The sequence below is a fragment of the Triticum dicoccoides genome, chromosome 2A (genome assembly GCF_002162155.2).
Source record: "Triticum dicoccoides isolate Atlit2015 ecotype Zavitan chromosome 2A, WEW_v2.0, whole genome shotgun sequence".
In the NCBI taxonomy this organism is placed as follows: Eukaryota; Viridiplantae; Streptophyta; class Magnoliopsida; order Poales; family Poaceae; genus Triticum; species Triticum dicoccoides.
Window position 1 is genome coordinate 272926217 of NC_041382.1, and position 23116 is coordinate 272949332.

A 23116-nucleotide genomic window follows, 5' to 3' on the forward strand; every position below is an offset into this window, starting at 1 on the left:
AAAACCTATCAAGGGCAAACCTTTGCCTTGCACATGGTCCACTTGAGCTAGATGATGACAATCTTGACTCTCTCAAGTTGGACCACCTTTCTTTGATTGTGTTGACTCGATGAAGACTAGTTGATTGCTCCCCCATACTCCACTATGGGTGAGCCACTCTTCCGCACATCTTCACAAGTCCATTATCACCACAAAGGACGGCAAGCTTCAAGCATTTGATCTCTTCGTGATGCTCCACTTGAACTTGCACACCGCAACCTAACCCCACAAAGAACTCCCACGAAGACCATGGGTTAGTACACAAAGCGTAATTGACAATTCTTACCATACCATGGGATCACTTGATCCCTCTCGGTACATCTTCTGCGCTTTGTGAGTTGATCAACTTGATTCACTCTTGACTTAGTCTTGATCATCCTTGAACCTTTCCAATTCTCTTCATTTGAATGATGTCTTGAAGGTAGACATGAATGATCACACAATCTTCTTCTTCAAGACATGCTTGCAATAACTCAACTCTCACATGACCAATCTTTGGATAATTCCTTGAATAACACCTTGGTCGACACAAACTCTCCTTGAAACCAACACATGTACTCCAAGAAAAGCCTATGGACAAAACCTTCAAATATAACTCAAGGCAACCATTAGTCCATAGAGATTGTCATCAATTACCAAAACCAAACATGGGGGCACCGCATGTTCTTTCAAATGGTCATGGTGAGACAAACAAGGTTGCTTCTTCGTGGACCCTTCATGGGTGGAGCCCTCCGTGGACTCGCGCAACCGTTTATCTTTCATGGGTTGAAGTCTCCATCAACGTGGTTGTAATGATAGCACCACCTTTACTTTCTTGCAATTAGCATGCTTTACTTTTTCCGCTACATATACTCGTGTCATGCTTGCTTGAAATGTATTGGAATGCTTAAACTTGTGCTAAATCTCAACCTTAACTTGAAGAATAAAAAAAACTGCTACTTTTGCTTGTCAAGGGTCTAATCACCCCCTCTAGACCTCTATTCTCAATCTTTTTCACTAATGCACATGGAACTGCCATCTGGGAACTGGAGAAATGTTAAGTAAAAAAATGCACATACACACATCCCAGTTGTGTGCAACTATTGCACCTGGATCTGCAAAAACTAGGGGCTGGGCAATTTATAATGTTTATTCAAGTTTATGGATTGTAATGTTCATCCACAGAATAACCTAGATGAACTCTATGTACTTTTCTACCACTAAAATAGCAGCAACAAAATGCGTAAAAAAGAGTTGCACGCAAAACATGCGCAGGTTGCACACACACATATACAATTGCATAAGAACAAATCATACTACTCACTTACACAAAAAAACAGGTGAGAAAACAACATAACGTTTCTGTGCAACTTTTACTTGTGCAACTGCCAACAACTCATTGCGCAAGTGGGCATGAAAAAATAAAAAAAACAGATAAAAAAATGAAAGGGATTCGATGACGATGGTGAATTATCTACCAACTAAATTGCAACTATACCTAGGGTTTCAAGGGGACCCCTCGCATGCTAGCCTAGGCCGTGGCGAAAACAACATCAAGACATACGTGCATGATCTGTATCACACCAGATCTAATGAAATCTAAATCATATTGGGACACCACAGGGGTGTGTGTCCCCCAAAAATCACTGCGACATCTTCGGGTGCAGCCTTGCCACTACGGGCACGGCGAGAGCACTACAGCGCGGCCTCCCTCGCTACAGGCGCCTCGAGAGAACTACGGGCACGACCTCCCGTACAACCGCGGCCTCCCCACTATGGGCGCGGTGGGAACAGTACGAGCGCGGGGAGAACGAGCAAGCGGGGTGAGCGGCTTGAGACGGCAAACGACGATCGTACCTGAGCCGTTGACGAGCAGCAGATGCCTCGCTACTACGGCCGTGGCGAGAACCGTACGGGCGCAGAGGGGGGGGGGATGAGCGCTTAGAGACAGTGACCGGCGCCCGTACCTGAGCCGGCGACGAGCAGCGGATGCCTCCTCCGCTACGCCTCCGCCTCCTGCGCAAGCTTCAATGGCAGATGCGGTGGCAAGCCCGGCGAATTAAGAGAGAGAGGGGAAAATGAGGCGAGGAAACGAGTGGCTTGAAGGGGAAAGGGAAGTGGCACGAAATTCGAAACTACCCACCCCGCATTACTTGTCTACGCTCACGAACGGCCGCACCTACAGAGTCTATAACACGGCGGGCCTACCAGGGTTATGCACGCCGCGTGCCTCGGCTTGATGAGGCCAGGTGTGGGGAGATGCCGACGGTGGCGAAAACCGACCAGGGGATATTGGCACGTGCGACCATACGATGCGAGAGGATCAAACGGTGCCACGCCGGTCGCTCAAGACCAGTTGGAAACGCACGCGCACTATTATGTATTCCCTCCATCCTAAAATATAAGGCCTTCTTTGGTTCATAGGATAGGAATTTTATAGGAATAGAAAAATCATAGGAAGTGAGATGACATGTATGTCAATTTCTATAGAGAAAGAGATGTCATTTGGTGCATAGGATATGATTTTTTTCATTGAGTCTAGGCTATGTAGGATTCGATTTCTATCCTACATAGAAATAGGAATCCATTCCTACAAACCAAAGGGCTTCAAAGGAATTTTTCCTTTGCAAATCCTATCCTATAGAATTCCTACAAAAATCCTACTCCCTCCGTTCCTAAATAATTGTCTTTCTAGAAATTTCAACAAGTGACTATATACGGAGCAAAATGAGTGAATCTACACTCTAAAACATGTCTACATACATCCGTATGTTGTAGTTCATTTGAGATGACTAGAAAGACAATTATTTGGGAACGAAGGGAGTACAAACCAAAGGAGGCCTAATTCCTACAAAAATCCTACAAATCAAAGGAGGCCTAAGAATGTTTTTTATAGTTTGAGACAGAGAGTTCGGGAACATATAAAGCTTTTTGTTACAGTATATACTTATTCAATTCCGTCCATCCCCTCGTGCACCCCTGCGATCCCAAAATCAGAGTCCACCCCGGACGGTTAAAATCAAATGAAACCCACCACTACCTCAACATCTCTCTCCTCGCTCCCCTCTCGATTCGCCTCGTCTCCCTCCCTGCCTCCCCATCCCGCGGCAAAACCCTAACCCTAGCTGCTGATGGCGACGCAGCCGCCTTCCTCGGCTGCGGCCGCCGACCTCTACGAGACGGCCTCGCAGCCCGACCCCTCCGCCTCCGCCGCCGGGGACGCATACACCTTCCTGGAGTTCAACACGCAGGGCGACGACTTCGAGTACCCCGACTTCCCGGAGCTCTCCCAGCCCGCGCGATCCGCGCCGCCGCCCCCGGCCCCCGTCACCTCCTCAGCCTCTTCTTCCTGGCCGGCTCCGCCCCTGCCGCCCGACGCTTTGCCGGACGCCGATCTCGCGCCGCAGGACTCGACCCCGCCGGCCTCTTCGTCCTCGCCGTCGCCGCGGTTGTCGGCGTCGAAGGCAAGGGCGGGGGCGGCGGTGGCGGACGGGCTCGCCGCGGGGGTCGCGGCCCTCAGTTTCGAGGAGCCTCCTGGCGCCGGAACGGGGGATGACGGGTACGATTATGGCAAGGGCGACTTCGTGGAGCATGCCTGCCGGTACTGCGGGATCCACAACCCTGCGTGTGTCGCGCGCTGCAACGTGCCATCCTGCCGCAAGTGGTTTTGCAACTCGCGAGGGAACACCTCTGGCTCCCACATCGTTAACCACCTGGTGCGGCTCCTTCCCTTTATTTGGTTGTTTCGAATTCTAAGCTAGTGGACTGTGAAGTACAAAATTACTGAGAAATTAGTTACATTGGGTCATAAAGATTATCTTGCTAGGTACCGTTTTTAGTGTTGGATTGGTTGATGGTGCTAAGATGATGATACTGATACCAGACAGAGTCTAGGCCAGGATATGCAATCTTACTTGATTAGAAGGCGGAAGTTGCTGAGTAGGCGATATATGTGAACTTGACCGGTCATCGGTGTCTTCTGTTATGGCTAGTTTGCTAGTTTGATTAGTTTGGTGTGAATGTGTCAGCAGTTTTGGTAGCATGTGGACATGTGAAGTTTCTCCTCGATAATTTGTTTAAAGTGAGTTACCTTCCCATCATGTTAGTCTTTTAGTGTAGAAAACTGACCCGGCCTGTAAGTTAACAGCATTTATAGTTGTATTTTGTTAATGTTTTTCATGACTTTGCCAAATTAGGTCGGGAGTCTTTATTGGGTTCACTTTTGTTATTACGTTGTATAAGATGATATGAATATTATGCTAAATAATTGGATTTGCTAAATCTCATCTTGATGAGAAATAACAAAGTCTCATCTAACGCCTACGGATCATTTGAGTAATCAAACAAAAAATAAAAATAATAAACTCACATGAATCTTCATCAAAATCAAGTGGTATAGGAGTTAGGTGTGACTTGGTTAAGTCTCATCTAGATGAGAGCTAGACACACCCTTAAATATTTGTCCCAATCATGCTAGCAGTGTAGTTCTATTTTGCAAGTGGTTCATAATATCATTATACTTTGTTTAGATTGTCTTTAGAATACCCGAAATATTATTTAACAATGTTTAGTGCTATAATTTCAATTTATACATCTGATAAGCAGGGGAAGCGCATACTGACTGAACTGTGTTTTCTTAACAACTTGTGCCACAACACCTATCAGTTGCCACCAAGTGATTCTGAGAATGACATGAAATTTCACTATCTTCCTTTATGCTTAGCTGCCATTGTTTCTTATGGTCTCTTCAAATATACCTTTTTGGCTGTATAGAGCACATAAGATACCAAGCATGAGAACACCAAGAGGGAGTTCTGGGAAGGCTTGGAAGACATGGTTAGGAGTGTACCGATTGGTGAGAAGCTCTTCATAGGAGGAGACCTCAATGGCCACGTGGGTACATCTAACACAGGTTTTGAAGGGGCGCATGGGGGCTTTGGCTATGGCATCAGGAATCAAGAAGGAGAAGATGTCTTAAGCTTTGCTCTAGCCTACAACATGATTGTAGCTAACACCCTCTTTAGAAAGAGAGAATCACATCTGGTGACTTTTAGTAGTGGCCAACATTCTAGCCAGATTGATTTCATCCTCTCGAGAAGAGAAGATAGGCGTGCGTGCCTAGACTGTAAGGTGATACCTGGGGAGAGTGTTGTACCCCAGCATAAGCTGGTGGTTGCTGACTTCCGCTTTCGGATTCGTGTCCAGCGGGATAAGCGTGCCAAGGTCGCTAGAACGAAGTGGTGGAAGCTCAAGGGGGAGGTAGCTCAGGTGTTCAAGGAGAGGGTATTTAAGGAGGGCCCTTGGGAGGAAGGAGGGGATGCGGACAATGTGTGGATGAAGATGGCGACTTGCATTCGTAAGGTGGCCTCGGAGGAGTTTGGAGTGTCCAGGGGAAGGAGAAGCGAAGATAAGGATACCTGGTGGTGGAATGATGATGTCCAGAAGGCGCTTAAAGAGAAGAAAGATTGCTTCAGACGCCTATACCTGGATAGGAGTGCAGACAATATAGAGAAGTACAAGATGGCGAAGAAGGCCGCAAAGCGAGCTGTTGGTGAAGCAAGGGGTCGGGCATATGAGGACCTCTACCAACGGTTAGGCACGAAGGAAGGTGAAAGGGACATCTATAAGATGGCTAAGATCCGGGAGAGGAAGACGAGGGATATTGGCCAAGTCAAATGCATCAAGGACGGAGCAGGCCAACTCTTGGTGAAGGACGAAGAGATTAAGCATAGATGGCGGGAGTACTTCGACAAGCTGTTCAATGGGGAGAATGAGAGTTCTACCATTGAACTGAATGACTCCTTTGATGAGACCAGCATGCGTTTTGTGCGGCGCATCCAGGAGTCTGAGGTGAAGGAGGCTTTAAAAAGGATGAAAGGAGGCAAGGCGATGGGCCCTGATTGTATCCCCATTGAGGTGTGGAAAGGTCTCGGGGACATAGCGATAGTATGGCTAACCAAGCTTTTCAACCTCATTTTTCAGGCAAACAAGATGCCAGAAGAATGGAGACGGAGTATATTAGTACCAATCTTCAAGAACAAGGGGGATGTTCAGAGTTGTACTAATTACCGTGGAATTAAGCTGATGAGCCATACAATGAAGCTATGGGAGAGAGTCATTGAGCACCGCTTAAGAAGAATGACAAGCGTGACCAAAAATCAGTTTGGTTTCATGCCTAGGAGGTCGACCATGGAAGCCATTTTCTTGGTACGACAACTTATGGAGAGATATAGGGAGCATAAGAAGGACTTGCATATGGTGTTCATTGACTTGGAGAAGGCCTATGATAAGATACCGCGGAATGTCATGTGGTGGGCCTTGGAGAAACACAAAGTCCCAGCAAAGTACATTACCCTCATCAAGGACATGTACAATAATGTTGTGACAAGTGTTCGAACAAGTGATGTCGACACCGATGACTTCCCAATTAAGATAGGACTGCATCAGGGGTCAGCTTTGAGCCCTTATCTTTTTGCATTGGTGATGGATGAGGTCACAAGGGGTATACAAGGAGATATCCCATGGTGTATGCTCTTTGCGGATGATGTGGTGCTAGTTGACGATAGTCGGACGGGGGTAAATAGGAAGTTAGAGTTATGGAGACAAACCTTGGAATCGAAAGGGTTTAGGCTTAGTAGAACTAAAACCGAGTACATGATGTGCGGTTTCAGTTCTACTAGCTGTGAGGAGGAGGAGGTTAGCCTTGATGGCCAGGTGGTACCTGGAAGGACACCTTTCGGTATTTGGGGTCAATGTTGCAGGAGGATGGGGGTATTGATGAAGATGTGAACCATCGAATCAAAGCCGGATGGATGAAGTGGCGCCAAGCTTCTGGCATTCTCTGTGACAAGAGAGTGCCACAAAAGCTAAAAGGCAAGTTCTACAGGACGGCGGTTCGACCCGCAATGTTGTATGGCGCGGAGTGTTGGCCGACTAAAAGGCGACATGTTCAACAGTTAGGTGTGGCGGAGATGCGTATGTTGAGATGGATGTGTGGCCACACGAGGAAGGATCGAGTCCGGAATGATGATATACGAGATAGAGTTGGGGTAGCACCAATTGAGGAGAAGCTTGTCCAACATCGTTTGAGATGGTTTGGGCATATTCAGCGCAGGCCTCCAGAAGCTCCAGTGCATAGCGGACGGCTAAAGCGTGCGGAGAATGTCAAGAGAGGGCGGGGTCGACCGATTTTGACATGGGAGGAGTCCGTTAAGAGAGACCTGAAGGATTGGAGTATCGACAAAGAGCTAGCTATGGACAGGGGTGCGTGGAAGCTTGCTATCCATGTGCCAGAGCCATGAGTTGGTTGCGAGATCTTATGGGTTTCACCTCTAGCCTACCCCAACTTGCTTGGGACTAAAGGCTTTGTTGTTGTTGTTGTTTTATGTTATTATATCTTTCTCCTGTCATATCTCTGGATAATTAGTTAATTACCATAAGCAGCTCTGATTCAGTTGTGTTTTGTTCATAGTTATGCTAATCGTATCAATTACCCTTGCTTCATCCACTAAATAAACATCTTCAGGGTAAACAACATATGGCGGTCATAGGCAGACAACTCCTTTTCGCAAGACCATTCCTGCTTCTACTTGTATTTATATTTATTAAGGAAACTGTTGGCCATTTTGGCTAACTGACTACAATTATTAATTATACCTGAAGGCATGTGGTTCTTTTTTCGCAGGTCAGAGCAAAACATAAGGAAGTCTGCCTTCACAAGGATAGCCCTCTGGGAGAAACGATTCTTGAATGCTACAATTGTGGCTGCCGGAATGTATTTCTGCTTGGTTTTATCTCAGCAAAGGCAGAGAATGTTGTTGTTCTTCTGTGTAGAGAGCCCTGCTTGAATGTTAATGCGTTGAAGGATATGAATTGGGATCTCAGTCAGTGGACACCTCTTATTGATGACAGGTGTTTCTTATCGTGGCTTGTCAAGGTAAGATATTTCTCTCCTTTTTATGTTGTTTCGTGGTGGGTGCACGTTTAAATACCCTTATTTTCTCTTCTTGATAACTGAACAGTGAACAATTTTATGTCTTCCAGGTTCCTTCAGAACAGGAGCAGTTGAGAGCTCGCCAAATTAGTGCCCAGCAAATTAACAAAGTGGAAGAGCTCTGGAAAACAAATCCTGATGCCTCCCTTGAAGATCTTGAAAAACCTGGAGTAGATGATGAACCCCAGCCGGTGGTTTTGAAGTATGAAGATGCTTACCAGGTTTTGAAATTGTCTTCGGGCATTTGTTCCTTGAACTTATTTCAGCTATCATAGTGTGTTCAGTTATATGTTAAATCTTCTTCTGTTAACTAGCACTGTAACTAGAATGCCTTTATTGTTTGTGCCAGTATCAAAATGTTTTTGCTCCGCTGATAAAGCTTGAGGCTGATTACGACAAGGTATTGTATTTTGACAATATTTTTTAATGTGCTTGTTTTTTATTTGGGATTGAGAGGAACCCTGCCACACATTGCTGAGGGAATTGATTTATTTTATTTGTTTCCTCTTGTTGTTTTGTTGTAGATGATGAAAGAGTCACAGAGCAAGGACAGTGTAACTGTGAGGTGGGACATTGGACTGAACAAGAAGCGTGTTGCCTATTTTGTCTTTCCAAAGGTTAGTTTGGGAACTAAAATACATATGATATGTGAATATGTGGTCTCTATGATCATCTTATCATAGTTTTTTCTTCTTCTGAGTGTCAAATTTTTACTGCACTTGTTTACCTCACAATACCAGTTAATCTTAGGTAATCAATTTCTCATTTTATAGGAAGATAATGAATTGAGACTTGTCCCTGGAGATGAGCTACGGCTGAGATATTCTGGTGGTACTTCACACCCTGCATGGCAATCTGTGGGGCACGTGGTATGTGTACTAAAAATGCTGATTGTTAGCTGTATGGTAACCTTAGTGTGTCGCTTCTATGCTGGCACTCATGCTAAGCACATTCTCCCTACAGATTAAACTCACTGCACAAGAGGAGGTAGCACTTGAGCTTCGTGCTAGTCAGGTATAAGGAACCAGTTTATTCTTGTTTCCTTAAAACATACCCTCACTATTGTATAGTTCCCACCCTCAACCTTTCTGGATTTCAGGGAGTGCCTGTTGAACTGAACCATGGATTTAGTGTGGATTTTGTTTGGAAGAGTACTAGCTTTGATAGGATGCAAGGGGCAATGAAGACTTTTGCTGTAGATGAGACAAGTGTCAGTGGGTAAGTTCTATGGATTGCTAATATATTTTTGCGTCTTGGGCGCGCAGGCATGCTTATTTGTGTCTGTTTTCTGTTGTGATTATGAGTTGAAGGGGCAGCAATATGAAACCCACAAGTACTTCAGTTGCTCTCGAAGTTATTTCATAATTATTAGGGAGTTGCTGTTAATGCAAAATAGGTATTATAAAGCAATAGCCATATTTCTAATCCTTAAGGCTCCCACCTTCCGGAAAATAAAGTCAACACATTTGATCCCTCATTTAACCAACATTGTAAAAGAGTACAAGTATGAGGTAATTATGAATCCATTGATTCTTCGTTTAATTAATACTTACTACTTACCTCTTCTTATTGGGATATGTGGTTGAAGGGAGGGGATTTAGTCTTCAGAATGTTTTCTTCTGTAAGCTGTGTATTTGTATTCTTTGTTTATTCACAATAATTTGCGGCATACTCCTTCCATTCCAAAGTAATTGAGTTCTAGTTTTGTCCTAAGTCAAGCTTATTTAAGCTTGATCAAGTCTAGAGAAAAAAGTATCAATATCTACAACACTAAATTAGATTTATCAGATTCTTTCTTTATACTATATATAGCTACAACACTAGTTTTGTCCTACCACATTTTCCTATAGGCTTGGTCAAACTTAAAGAAGTTTGACTTCGGGCAAACCTAGAACTTCAATTAATTAGATTCTTCATAAAGCATGTCTTAGTCATATGATCGTCACCTTCAGTGAATTCTCAACTTTTGGTGTTCACTCAACACAGGTACATATATCATCACCTTTTGGGCCATGAAGTTGAGCATCAGATAATACGCAATACACTACCAAGACGCTTTGGTGCGCCAGGACTTCCAGAATTAAATGCTTCCCAGGTACCATGATGTATTAGTGTGTTCATACCAAGTAATTTTTAGTTGAGCAATATGTGACCTCTCAGGCTACTTCTAATTAGTGCATCCTTTATCAACACACTTCTATGGTTAAGATTTGTACGCTGTCTTCTTGTTCTAGGATGTGTCAGAGGGGTCGTTATGGTCTTCCTCTGTCCCAAAATAGAAGCTGTTCTAAGAAAGTGTGCGAACAAACTTTTCTATCTTGACCACTAAGTAATAGAAAACTATTTTGATTGGTCAAGTATATAGATTTTTTATAAAAAACTGTTCCACAACAATTCTTTATAATATCTCACTTTCATATTACACACACAATAATGGTCAAATGATTTAAACTATTATATTTGTTCTGTTGTTGATCTGGTGCTGTATGTATTCAGGTCTTGGCAGTTAAAAGTGTTCTCCAGAAGCCCGTTAGTTTGATTCAAGGTCCACCTGGCACTGGGAAAACTGTTACATCAGCTGCAATTGTGTACCACATGGCAAAACAAGGCCAAGGGCAGGTATAGAACTGCATGGTGGACACTTGGGATGTGTTGTTATAGCTTGGAAGTATTGTTTGACCCCTTCTCTCTGGTTTGAAATCTTAGGTCCTTGTATGTGCACCAAGTAATGTTGCTGTTGATCAGTTGGCAGAGAAGATAAGCTCAACAGGTCTCAAGGTGAATGATGAATTTACTGTTTATGTTGATTATCTACCGTTTTCCAACTGTACCTTTTCAACTCGTCAGCGATCAATTGAGCATGGCATCTGCCGTGTACTGCAACTGTTACTGTTTAGTTAGCTCTCATATGCTTCAACTGATTGCAAGAATTGACGAGATATTTGTTTTTTCGTAATGAACTACACACTGCAATTAAATAGTCTTTATTTGTGGTTTATCCTTTCAACGAGTAACCTTAGTTGAATACTCTACTTACTGCAGGTTGTTCGACTTTGTGCGAAATCTAGAGAAGCAGTTTCTTCACCTGTTGAGCATCTTACACTTCATTATCAGGTACACTTTTGACTCCTATCTAGTCTCTTGCATCCAAAATAACCATTTTTGTGTGAACGCTAATCATGGGTTTTTGCAATCATGCAGGTTCGACATCTCGATAATTCCGAGAAGAGCGAAATGCATAAGCTACAGCAACTAAAAGACGAGCAAGGTGTTTTATCCACTCTCAGTCTCTCACCAAGCGTGATGCTTTCATTGAACATTTTCTTTGAAGAGACTCGGTATGACTCAATTGGTTGGCTGGGAACTGATGTGCTGTGTTATATTTCGACAGGAGAATTGTCGAGCAGTGATGAGAAGAAGTACAAGGCACTAAAACGAGCCACTGAAAGAGAGATATTACAAAGTGCTGATGTGATTTGCTGCACCTGTGTTGGTGCTGGAGACCCTCGTTTGTCAAACTTCCGTTTTCGCCAGGTAATGATTTCTACCCTCTAGTCTTTAGGTTAGCAGTGTTCATATTATTTCTATATTGTATCCTGAAGCAATGGAAATTGTTATTGACAGGTTCTTATCGATGAGTCTACACAGGCGACAGAGCCAGAATGTCTTATTCCATTGGTTCTTGGTGTTAAGCAGGTGAAGATGTAATCATGATCTCATTTAGGTTAACTTGATTATATTTATTTATGCTTTTGAGCTATTCAGGTTGTTCTTGTTGGAGATCATTGCCAACTGGGTCCAGTCATCATGTGCAAAAAGGCAGCCCGAGCAGGATTAGCACAATCTCTCTTTGAGCGCCTTGTTATCCTTGGAGTCAAGCCATTCAGGCTACAGGTAATGGTTGCCTTTTCGTGTCTAGTAGTATCATCATGTTGTTACCACTACGCTTTCCGTAACTCGCCAGTTCATTCTAGATTGAGTATCAGAACTGTGCAAGTTATCAGATTAATAATATTATAACTACGTTGGTACTTCTCACGGTATGTTTCTTTTCTAAAGATATTTTTTACTCTTTTAGCCTTCTGACATGAGGTCACGTGTTCAAGTCCTGGAAGCAGCTTCTTGCAGAAATGTAGGGAAGGGCTTCTGGAGGCCTGCGTTGAATATGCCCAAACCATCTCAAACGATGTTGGACAAGCTTCTCTTCAATTGGCGCTACCCCAATTCTGACATGAGGTCACGTGTTCAAGTCCTGGAAGCAGCTTCTTGCAGAAATGTAGGGAAGGGCTTCTGGAGGCCTGCGTTGAATATGCCCAAACCATCTCAAATGATGTTGGACAAGCTTCTCTTCAATTGGCGCTACCCCAACTCTATCTTGTATATCATCATTCTAGACTCGATCCTTCCTCGCGTGGCCACACATCCATCTCAACATACGCATCTCCGCCACACCTAACTGTTGAAGATGTCGCCTTTTAGTCGGCCAACACTCAGCGCCATACAGCATTGATGGTTGAACCGCTGTCCTGTAGAACTTGCCTTTTAGCTTTTGTGGCACTCTCTTATCACAGAGAATGCCAGAAGCTTGGCGCCACTTCATCCATCCGGCTTTGATTCGATGGTTCACATCTTCATCAATACCCCCATCCTCCTGCAGCATTGACCCCAAATATCGAAAGGTGTCCTTTTGAGGCACCACCTGCCCATCAAGGCTAGCCTCCTCCTCTTCATACCTAGTAGTACTGAAACCACACATCATGTACTCGGTTTTAGTTCTACTAAGCCTAAACCCTTTCGATTCCAAGGTTTGTCTCCATAACTCTAACTTCCTATTTACCCCCGTCCGACTATCGTCAACTAGCACCACATCATCCGCAAAGAGCATACACCATGGGATATCTCCTTGTATATCCCTTGTGACCTCATCCATCACCAAGGCAAAAAGATAAGGGCTCAAAGCTGACCCCTGATGCAGTCCTATCTTAATGCGGAAGTCATCAGTGTTGACGTATTCATCCTTATTTCCTTGAACTTCACACAGATTTTTCCTACCACCCCTTCTGTTATTTTGGACATCAAATTGAGTAGAAATAAGTTCTATGATGAACAGAAGTCTGTACAACTGTACCTATTTCGCCGCATGATATAAGCTAATAAATCAACCGAGCGACATCTGAGTTTTAAATCATGATATTGCAATGATTAACTGTTACTATTCTTTGACAATAATTTGTTCTCGAGATGGTGGACTTATTTCAGTTGAAAGCTAATACAATTATTACAACTTTGCAGTCAAAAGCTGAAATATTTCGTTTAAAACTATACTTATGTCAGTTTAAAGCTAGTACTATTAACTTGATAACCCTGATTTTACAGGTCCAATATAGAATGCACCCTTGTCTTTCAGAATTTCCATCCAACTGTTTTTATGAAGGCACACTGCAAAATGGGGTAACCGTAAATGAGAGACAGTCATCTGGAATTGACTTTCCTTGGCCTGTTCCAAATCGACCGATGTTCTTCTATGTGCAGGTACTTTTTTGGAAAATTGATTGCATTTCTATTTATGGAAAAGGTCTATATATACTGATTTGAACTGATTTTCTATAGATGGGAGTAGAAGAGATAAGTGCTAGTGGGACATCTTACCTCAATAGGACTGAAGCTGCAAATGTAGAGAAAATTGTAACTACATTCTTAAGAAGTGGTGTTGTGCCAAGCCAGGTATGTACTGAGTAAAAATGATTACTATCATAAGGATGTTCTTTCAAAACCAGGGAGCCACTGCTCCACTCATGGATGGTGTCGATTTCAAAGCTGATGGCACCGGGACATGTGCCAATGTGTGAGGTTCACAGGGAATTAACCTGTTAAGGAGTATGGCATAGCATGCGGTACAATTTTCTCTAATTCCTGGACCTGCACCGTGCTTCGGTTGACATGCCTCCTGCCATAATGCTAGCACCCTTGCTCGTTGTTTTCAAATGGGACGAACTTGACAAGCTGCTGCTGCTCTCTCCCTTCCAAGTCGTTCATGCATCTTCCAGTGTTGTCATTGAGAAGCAGACCTGGATCTTAGAAATTAGAACATTAGAGTGCTTGATAGAAGGGGAAAACAGGGTGTAAAGCAACCAGCTAGTATGGATATGATTTTTTGGTGGCAGCCTATGAAATCTGCTATCGCTGGCCCAGTGGATTTAGATGAGTGTCAGGTTGAGTTGGAGTAGAAGAGCAAAAACCAGTGGAAAAGAAAGCAGCCTATTTCCTTTTGTTGTTTGTTTCCTTGATTCCAGAGTGGATCTTAGGCTCCTAGCTATAGCTTCACAGACATGCAGTACCTGACACGTATATGCCCATGCATTTTGCTGGGCCCAATTTGTGTATACATGCTTGTAATTTTTCCTGCATGACAAAGGATAACCATACCAGATTACACATAAAAATAAGAAAACTATGAACGGCACATATTCCAATACAAGATCTAACAGACATCAATGGATAGAGTCAGGCTCCATGAATCTCCTGAACTTTATTCTTATGGTCATTTAGAAGTTCTGCACTAGCCCCTTCTGTATGAGAAGACATCACTAATTATTTTGAAACTGGATTTGTACCTCATGGATCTTTAATATGCAGATCGGAGTTATCACACCTTATGAAGGGCAGAGGGCGTATATAGTAAATTATATGTCAAGGAATGGCTCTCTTCGCCAACAACTTTACAAGGAAATTGAGGTAAACCATAAAACTGTAAACTATACTCGGAAATATAAGGTGTATTTTGTTTTGTTAAGATGAGGCTTCAGTCATCGGTTGGTAATATTGATATATAATATGCATGGCCTCAGATGAAATGTTAATATATTTCAATTTTAAAGTACTTCTATGTTCATGATGTTTTGTCTCACAAATCAAATATTAATAGATTATTAGGCCCAGTTCGTTTTAGCTTTTGATTCTCCAGAATCAGCTTTTGCGAAATTTCCCCCAGAATCGGCCGCTGAGTTCTTTCCTGAGATTGTGGTTTGAGATTGTGGTTTGAGATTGTGGAACGAGTTGTATGTTGAAATGTCTATAGTGCGAACAGGAACTTTGTGTTGAATTGCTAAACATAGAAGTTTCAAACAATTTATCATCAAATATGAGCATGAATAAGATTTATGAATATCTTAGATTGATAAATATTACAATAAAGAAGGTTTCCACGTTTCCTTTGCTACAAAAGAAGTTCCACTACAAATAGATTGACTAATTTCATGGTACAAGACTGATAGCAATAGCCTCACGTGTTGCGGCCATGGTACCATCTAGTGCGTTGGCGCCTGTAAATGGCAATGGGGGTTGCACATACGATCCATCTATCGATTGATCGTTCTCTGTACAGACAAATACATCCATCTATCGATCCATTGTTTTTTCTATATACAGAGATTGAACGGCGTGACAAATTCTATAGAGACGAACACATCCGTTCACTGGTCCATCCATCCATTTCCTCCAGCCACCCATCCATCAATTTCTGTGCGAACTAGGAACAGAGAAGACAGAGAGGAGATAAGACAGAGAGGAGAGAAGACAAAGAGGAGAGAACTCACCTGAGGCGACGGCCCGACCGAACTCCAGCGTGGCAGCGTCGGGCGGAGGTGGATCTGGCGGAGGTGGCGTCGGGTGGAGCAGCGGCTGTGGGCCTGGAGGTGAGTAGAGGGCGGGCTGTCGGGCGGTGCGGTGTCAGCGGCCCTGTAACCCTATCACGAGCGGGGAGGTGGGGGATTGAGCGAAGGAGAGGGACGAGTCGTGCGAGTGCGACTCGTTTTCCTGGGCGCGGCTGGCCACCAGTGGCAGTTCTCTTGTAATTTGCCTCTCAAACAGGGGTACTATCTTAAATCGAACCGTTTTGTTTTGTGCGAGCACTCATAATTGAGGTCTCCATACGATTTTGGATTGCACTACCGATTCTAGCGATTCTCAGATGATTTTAGACAATCAAATCGAGTTCTTTCAAGCTTTTGATTATTCAGACCCAGATTGTCCAGAATCAAGTGAAAAGAACTGGGCCTTAGTTGTTGGTCAAAGCTTTGTCTTTAGCAAACGGAATTAACCTTACCTTTCCAGAAATATTTGTGCTATAATATGCATAATGTTTTTCAGGTGGCAAGTGTCGACTCCTTCCAGGGAAGAGAGAAAGATTACATTATTCTGTCTTGTGTTAGAAGCAATGAACACCAGGTGTTTTTTTTATCATATTGGCCCCATCATTTCGTTGGCTGTGTGTTTCTTGCATTATACAGTAGTAATTTATATTTATATGCACAGCATATGGTACATGCAATCTAGAGTTTATCGCTATAGATATTTTGTGTGATACAAAATGTTTTTAGTGCTGGATTATTTAATTGTTATCTGGTCATATCAATTTGTAGATTGGTACATGCAATCTGGAGTTTATCGCCATAGATATTTTGTGTGTGATACAATATGTTTTTAGTGCTGGATTATTTAATTGTTATCTGGCCATATCAATTGTAAATTGGCATTTGCTTTGTGTGTAGTTAAGTTATATATCTTTGAATATAAAACATCTATGCATTTATGTTTCTTCATATATTACATTTTTGATATAAACTGAGCCATGATTCTTTGTTAATTATTGTTGTGTTTCTTGGCTGTTAGTGCTTGACGAGCAACTGTTGCACATCGAATCGTTTAGCTGACGATGCATACTGCTTTTGACGTTTTTTTTCAGGGTATCGGCTTTCTTAATGATCCACGCAGGTTAAATGTTGCATTAACTCGTGCTAGGTATGGTATAGTCGTTCTTGGGAATCCTAAAGTTCTAAGCAAGCAGCCTCTTTGGAATAGTTTGTTGACACATTACAAGGTACACCTTTCCCTTGATACATACCAATGCTTACTTTAAGCTGCAAATGATTAGTATTTTATTAGTTTGTTGCTGCCCTTTTGGTGAGACTTTTACACATCAAAACTCTATAAACTTTGTAGTTTGGTTGGGTTATCTTTCATCTATATCTATACCAATATAAAAAGATCCAAAGGGGCAGATCCAACTGATCTCGGCCATCAAACTAAGTCAATCCAACGATCTAGACTGCTCCAATGGCGAGCATTCAACGTGCAATTAATATCATACCAAATATTGCACTAATCACAGAATTAACACAAATAATAGCGTACCTAATATCCGCGTGCAATTAATATATATCCTAAATATTAATGTGCAACGCGTGCAATCAATATATTGCCTAAATATTAACGTGTGTTGCATGTGCGCATTTACTAGTTTTATATTAAAATTCCTAGGGGGTGTATTGTGTTCCTGTGTGTGGCATAGTAGTTTCTGTGATATGAATTTGTGCTGGAAGATAAATATCAAAGGAAATGTAATGTGCATAATCTGGCTACAAGTAAAACGAGGAGCATTACTAACAGTGGCGGAGCTATGTGAGGACAAATCAGAATTCATGTTATCGTAATTCTCAAATTAAGAATTACTACTGCCTCTGTCCTGGTTTACTAGCCCCCCTTGTATTTCGGGTCATATTTTGACCATGATTTTAACTAATTCTCCCTCCGTAAACTAATATAAGAGTGTTTAGATCACTACTTTAGTGATCTAGTGATCTAAACGCTCTTATATTAGTTTACAGAGGGAGTAAAATATAAGTTATACGTAGCAATATATATATAATTGGAATCTACATTCATACGATTCCAACAACATAATTTTTGGTGACATGCATTAACATTTTGCTAGTCAAATATGTGGTCAAACTTGTGCTCCCTCTGTAAATAAATATAAGAGCGTTTGGATCACTACTACGCTCTTACATTTCTTTACGGAGGGAGTAACTTTTATACATATAAATCTGTACATTACGTAATGTTGGCCCCTCCTGTATATCCAGTCAAGCTACACTACGGATTACTAACTATTGTGGTTTGAATTATTTTATTTATAATTTATAACTTCTATGTGTTTAGGAGCATGAGTGCTTGGTAGAAGGACCTTTGAACAATTTGAAGCAGAGTATGGTGCAATTTCAAAAACCAAAAAAGGTGAATATGTGTGCCTCTTCCAGATACCTATTGGAAAAGCATTCTCTTTGTTATTTTCCTTTTACTAGTTTCTCACTTTTATTTTTATGAGTAGATCTACAATGATCGGAGACTGTTCCTGGGTGGTGGTCAAGGTGTTATGCAGGGATCTGCCTTTGGCACTGTAGGCTCAGGAGATAAGAGAAGTGGTAGGGGAAAAGGTCTGTGCAGTTATAATTTAATGACCTGCATTTCCATTTTTGTTGACAATGGTTCTTTATTATCACCCTTAATACATCCTTCTTTTCACCAAATCAGGATACCCATTTGTTCCATTTGGGCCACCAAATGGGGCTCACAAACCTGGTGTGCACCCATCAGGCTATCCTTTAGCTCGCATGCCTTATCCTCCATTTCCTGGGTCTCCACATTCTCAACCCTACGCAATTCCAACCCGGGGATCCCTGCATGGACCCATTGGAGCTGTTCCGGCGGTGCCTCAACCTGTTAATAGGAACTTTGGTGCTCCTCGTGCAAATACCGGTGGCCCTATTGGTGGTCACCTTGCTGCCCATCAGCAGAACTCTCAGCAAGCTATGGGAAGTGTGGGGCCAACTTATAACTTTGCTGGTGATCCGAGCAGTCAGCCTTCTGGTGGAGGCCTGATGTCCCAATCTGGACTGATGGCACAGGTTTGTTCATTTTTTCTTTATACTGTTGCACAAAGTAACAGTACTTCTACATTAACATTTTCATTTCTGAAATAGATGCCTGTCGAAGGTCTAAGTCAAACAATCCGTGATGGGTTTCCTGTTGGTGGGATGTCTCAGGTACAAACAATAAAAGGTGCGTGCACCACTATCTTACCGTTCTCCCCTTTGACTGAGTTTTCTTTTGTTGGCTGCTAGGACTTCTTTGGAGATGATTTCAAGAGCCAAGGATCTCACGTAGCATACAACATTGCAGATTTTTCTACTCAGGTAATCCCATTTGTCTGCTCACTTTTCTGCTGTTTTTGGATCAATATTATTTTCAGATAGCTCTGTAATTTGTATAAACAGACCTAGCGTTGTATTTTGTAAACAGTATTACTCCACCCTCCCAAATATATAAGGCATATTTTGTTTAGTTAAGACAAGGGCTTGACCAACTTGGTGCTAGATACATCCATTTGAGAGACAAGCTTGGGACAAGCATTTTCGGACGGAGGGAGTACATGACATGGAATAATTGGCAGTAGTATATAAATTAGAGTACTTATCTGTGGTTATGATTTCGTATCATGTAGGCAAAATATTACTTGAGTAATTGTTAGTCAAAGCCTTTTCTTAACCAAGGAAAATACTGCTTACATTTCTGGATGGAGTAGTAGTTCATTATTAGTTTGGGAAGGGACTTCTAAAAATAAAATAACTGTCATACACAGGCTTCTCAAGGAGGTTATGCTGTTGAATATACACAAGGGCCCCAATCTGGATATCCTGGGAATTATTTGAACCAAAGTGCACATCCAGGATACCCCCATATGGGTGCAACAAATGACATTGTATCTCAGGTCTGTGGTTTGCTTTTGGTAACCAGTACATTACATCTAAAATTTTCTCTTGACTCCTTTCCCTGCACATGTTAATCCTCTCTGCGCTAAGCCTGTTTTGTATGATCCAGGATCACATGGCCCATGGTTCACATGGAATGTTTACGCAAGCGGGATACAACGACCAATCACAAGATGAATCTTCTCAGATGCATTATGGACTGGGTGCTCCTGGCCATCTTCAGTCACAGGTGGTTTATCTATCTATTTTCATGTGTTTAATGTTTTCTTTAACTTGATGAAAATTTGTTGTAACTGGAGCTAACATAATGGTTTGCAGAGCATGATGAATCCTATGTACTCTCAGTCATATGCTCACTATAACACTCAACCTCAGTCTCTTCAGCCTCCACCGCAGTGATCAAGAAAGCTTGTCACATAAGGCTGAAGCCGCATTAAGTTTTGGAAGTTTCATGAATCACATCCCCTTGGCCTGTGGCATCTTGGTTATGCCTTGCTACAGTATTACGCAGAAGTGTTTGGTGCTAGACATCGGTTGCAAGCAAAGAGGACAAGCATATTTTGACACATTGGATGTTTATTGGGTCAGGCTTGTACAAGATTGGCTGTGGCTATCGCTGGACACCGTTGCTAAGGAGCACAAGGACTGAGATGTATCTCTCCTTACTTACCGTGGCAATTTTGCAATGGGCTTGACAACAACAGGTCGTCACTTGTGCATTAAGAGAAAGGGTGTCGATGCTACACCCACATCCCTTCACCTGTGTAGAAGGCAAATGGGGCTTGTAGTGGTACAATGTGAATATGTGCTGCCATCCGAGTAAGGGTGGGCAGCTATTGCCTGCCTCCATGGTATCATGAAGACGCCTGTTGATTGGCCTTGTATAGAGGTGGTGTGGCTAACCCTCAGATCTCGCACATGGATACTTGCCTTAAGAACTATGTATGCTTTCTATATAGTTTTGATGTTATTATTACAGAAAATGATGTAGGTAATGTTGCTTGGCAATAGCTTGTGGTTCTTGGTGGAAAGTGAGGTTTTATTGGGCTGTTAAATCATTTGGTGTAACTATGGCTTGGTTCAGCTATTTAAGGCTGATTGGTGTGTGGTTGATTTTTAACCTGTGATATCCTGAGGCTTTTGGTTTTGACATCTGAAATCAACCCCAACGTGGTTAGTTGGGGATCCTTTATTTTATGAAGTGATTGTTCATATATTCGTGATGATACTGGAGGTGTATATGGGCACCTTGTAGGACAACGTTAACTGGTCTGGGTACTTCTAAGCTTGGCCTACTTGCTGTGATTTATAACCACACATGTTGCCTAAGTATCCTTCCCTGGTTAGCCGGTTGCCACATGTGTCAATGGCCTCTCCCGATGTATTTGCTATGTGCAAGGGTAAATACCAATCATTCAATCTATGAAAGACCATTGTTTTCTTTACACATCCGTTCGGTTCTCATGAAATCGACTCTCATTTGTGTTTGGTTCTCATGAAATCGATTCTCATTTGTGTTCAACACGTTACTAGCATCTGTGATGTTGGTCGATTATTTTAATGGCTGCGTGCGTGCATCATAACTTTGGTATTGCGGCTCAAATTAAAACTATGGGAGAACCCTTGCTTATGGTTTGATATCTTTGTTGTTTTCCTATGGTTGTCTTTAGAAAAGTATATTTCCTATGATTGTGTCATGGAAGAAGAAAGAGTTTGAAGATCTCGAAGATTTGCTCGTTTCTTTTAGACTTCATTTTGTAATAGTTGTAGTCAGCTCAAGTATCTCTATCATGTACAATTTGGTACTATAAATATATAATATAAATATATCATTGGCATTGATTGTAAAAAAAAGAAAGCATATTCTATCTATTGGGAGCAATGCAAGAACGAGAGAAGGCACCCTCAACTAAGACTAGAGGCACTATGTTCGAGTAACTTACTTTCAACTCCGTTTATGAAAAATATCACTGTAGACGAAAGGGATCATTGCATTAACCACAAATTAGACGAAGAAATGAAATGGTCTAATGAAAATTACCGTTTGTTTGAACCAAGAGATGAAACCGGGATAGCTGCCTCCATGCTTTGCCACAAGCTCATATTCTTCGATGAAATCCTTTTGAATCACCGCTTCATACAAGAATTTGGCGATGTATCGATTGTATCAAATTTATCCGGGAATAAGAGCAGTTCAAAGGAATTAGAAGTTGCGAAACAATGTACCGAGAACTTAATCGATGTACGGCTGCACTTCTGTTAGGTTGGTGAAGATATACAACGAAATGATCTGCCATTCTTCGAAATCCAACGTGCGAGATCCCCTTTGAATATGCTGAGGTTGGATCCACCCTTTTTAGGGTCGTCAGCATTTTAGCGAGGCTTCAGATTATGCAAATGACGATTTTTGGCTTCGTAGTGTGCTGTCACGCAGTTTGCCGCCTCCTCAGTAATGAATGCCTCAGCCGTCGATGCTTCAATTCTACGTTTATTTTTTCATTTTGCTCGTAGCGTCTTCTGCATCCTCTCAGTTGCGTAGCACCAACAATTTTTCACGCCCCCCCAATCTTGCCTCGGTTGGGAGATGCAAAATCAAGTGCTACATTGGATTAAAGAAGCCACGCGGAAGGATCTTCTCTAACTTGCAGATCAACTCCGACGCCAACTCTTCCATTTCTTCTAGCAGGCCAGGCGATAGTTTTTTCGCACAAAGAACATGGAAGAAATAGCTCAGCTCTGCCAGTACTAGCCATTCATCATGCAACATCACCGACATTACCCGCTCAATTCATATGTGCCAATCATGACTCTTGAGACCAAATATTTTCAATTTATCAAGACCTGCTCCCCTCTTTAGGTTCACTGCATACCCATCAGGGAACATCAACTGCTGTTGCACCCCCAAGATAATTTCCCTCATAGCTGGCCTTCCAAGATTGAACCATGCCTTTGGCTTCGTCCAGTTCTGCTTTCCTTTCGGTTCTTGCATGTTTTGTAACGGTCTATCACATAGCGCCTCCAGATCGACTCTAGCCTTAGTATTATCCTTTGACTTCTCGTCTATGCCGAACAATGTACCGAAAAGTGCCTCGGCAATATTCTTTTCAGTGTGCATCACGTCGATGTTGTGTGGGCAAAGGAGGTCTTTGAAGTAAGGCAGATCCCACAAGCATGTCTTGTGAGTCCAGGCGTGTTTCGAATTATACCCCTTGAAATACCCTGAACGCTTTGGATCTGGCTCGAGAGCGTTTAACCGATCCAGGTTCTATTGGCCTGTCAATGCAGGTGGTGCAAAGTTTTTGAAAACTCTACCTTTGATGAAGTTCTTCTTGTCTTTCCTGAACTTATGGTGAGGATCAAGAAACTGTCTATGCACGTTGAAGCAAGAAAACTTGCGACCGGCCTGAAGCCAACGAAACTCAAGAGCTCCCTTACATGTGGGGCATGGGAACCATCCATGCACATGTTGGGGATCGTAGCAGAAATTAAAAAATTT

At 42.5% G+C, this 23116-nt stretch overlaps 1 protein-coding gene across 1 annotated transcript; it reads left to right on the forward strand.

Moving 5' to 3' along the window:
* Positions 1 to 3021: 3021 nt before the first annotated feature.
* On the forward strand, positions 3022 to 20817 carry LOC119354394 (regulator of nonsense transcripts 1 homolog). Its single transcript, XM_037621132.1, has 29 exons — positions 3022 to 3734; positions 7703 to 7954; positions 8062 to 8232; positions 8361 to 8411; positions 8536 to 8628; positions 8785 to 8880; positions 8975 to 9025; positions 9111 to 9229; positions 9998 to 10106; positions 10508 to 10630; positions 10718 to 10789; positions 11054 to 11125; positions 11213 to 11279; positions 11403 to 11545; positions 11636 to 11707; positions 11777 to 11905; positions 13388 to 13543; positions 13622 to 13735; positions 14648 to 14746; positions 16160 to 16237; positions 16755 to 16889; positions 18011 to 18085; positions 18180 to 18285; positions 18383 to 18756; positions 18832 to 18894; positions 18973 to 19044; positions 19491 to 19619; positions 19730 to 19849; positions 19939 to 20817. Exons 1-29 carry the CDS (start codon positions 3150 to 3152, stop codon positions 20017 to 20019), a joined length of 3807 nt encoding a protein of 1268 aa, XP_037477029.1. The 5' UTR covers positions 3022 to 3149; the 3' UTR covers positions 20020 to 20817.
* The last annotated feature ends 2299 nt before the right edge of the window (positions 20818 to 23116 follow it).

Bases quoted from the DNA above. Each gene is read 5' to 3' on its own strand.
- LOC119354394 (XM_037621132.1), top strand. From the start codon at position 3,150: ATGGCGACGCAGCCGCCTTCCTCGGCTGCGGCCGCCGACCTCTACGAG. The intron at 11,126-11,212 runs GTACACTTTTGA...GCAATCATGCAG, and splicing joins ATCTTACACTTCATTATCAG to GTTCGACATCTCGATAATTC. The intron at 18,086-18,179 runs GTGAATATGTGT...TTTTATGAGTAG, and splicing joins AATTTCAAAAACCAAAAAAG to ATCTACAATGATCGGAGACT.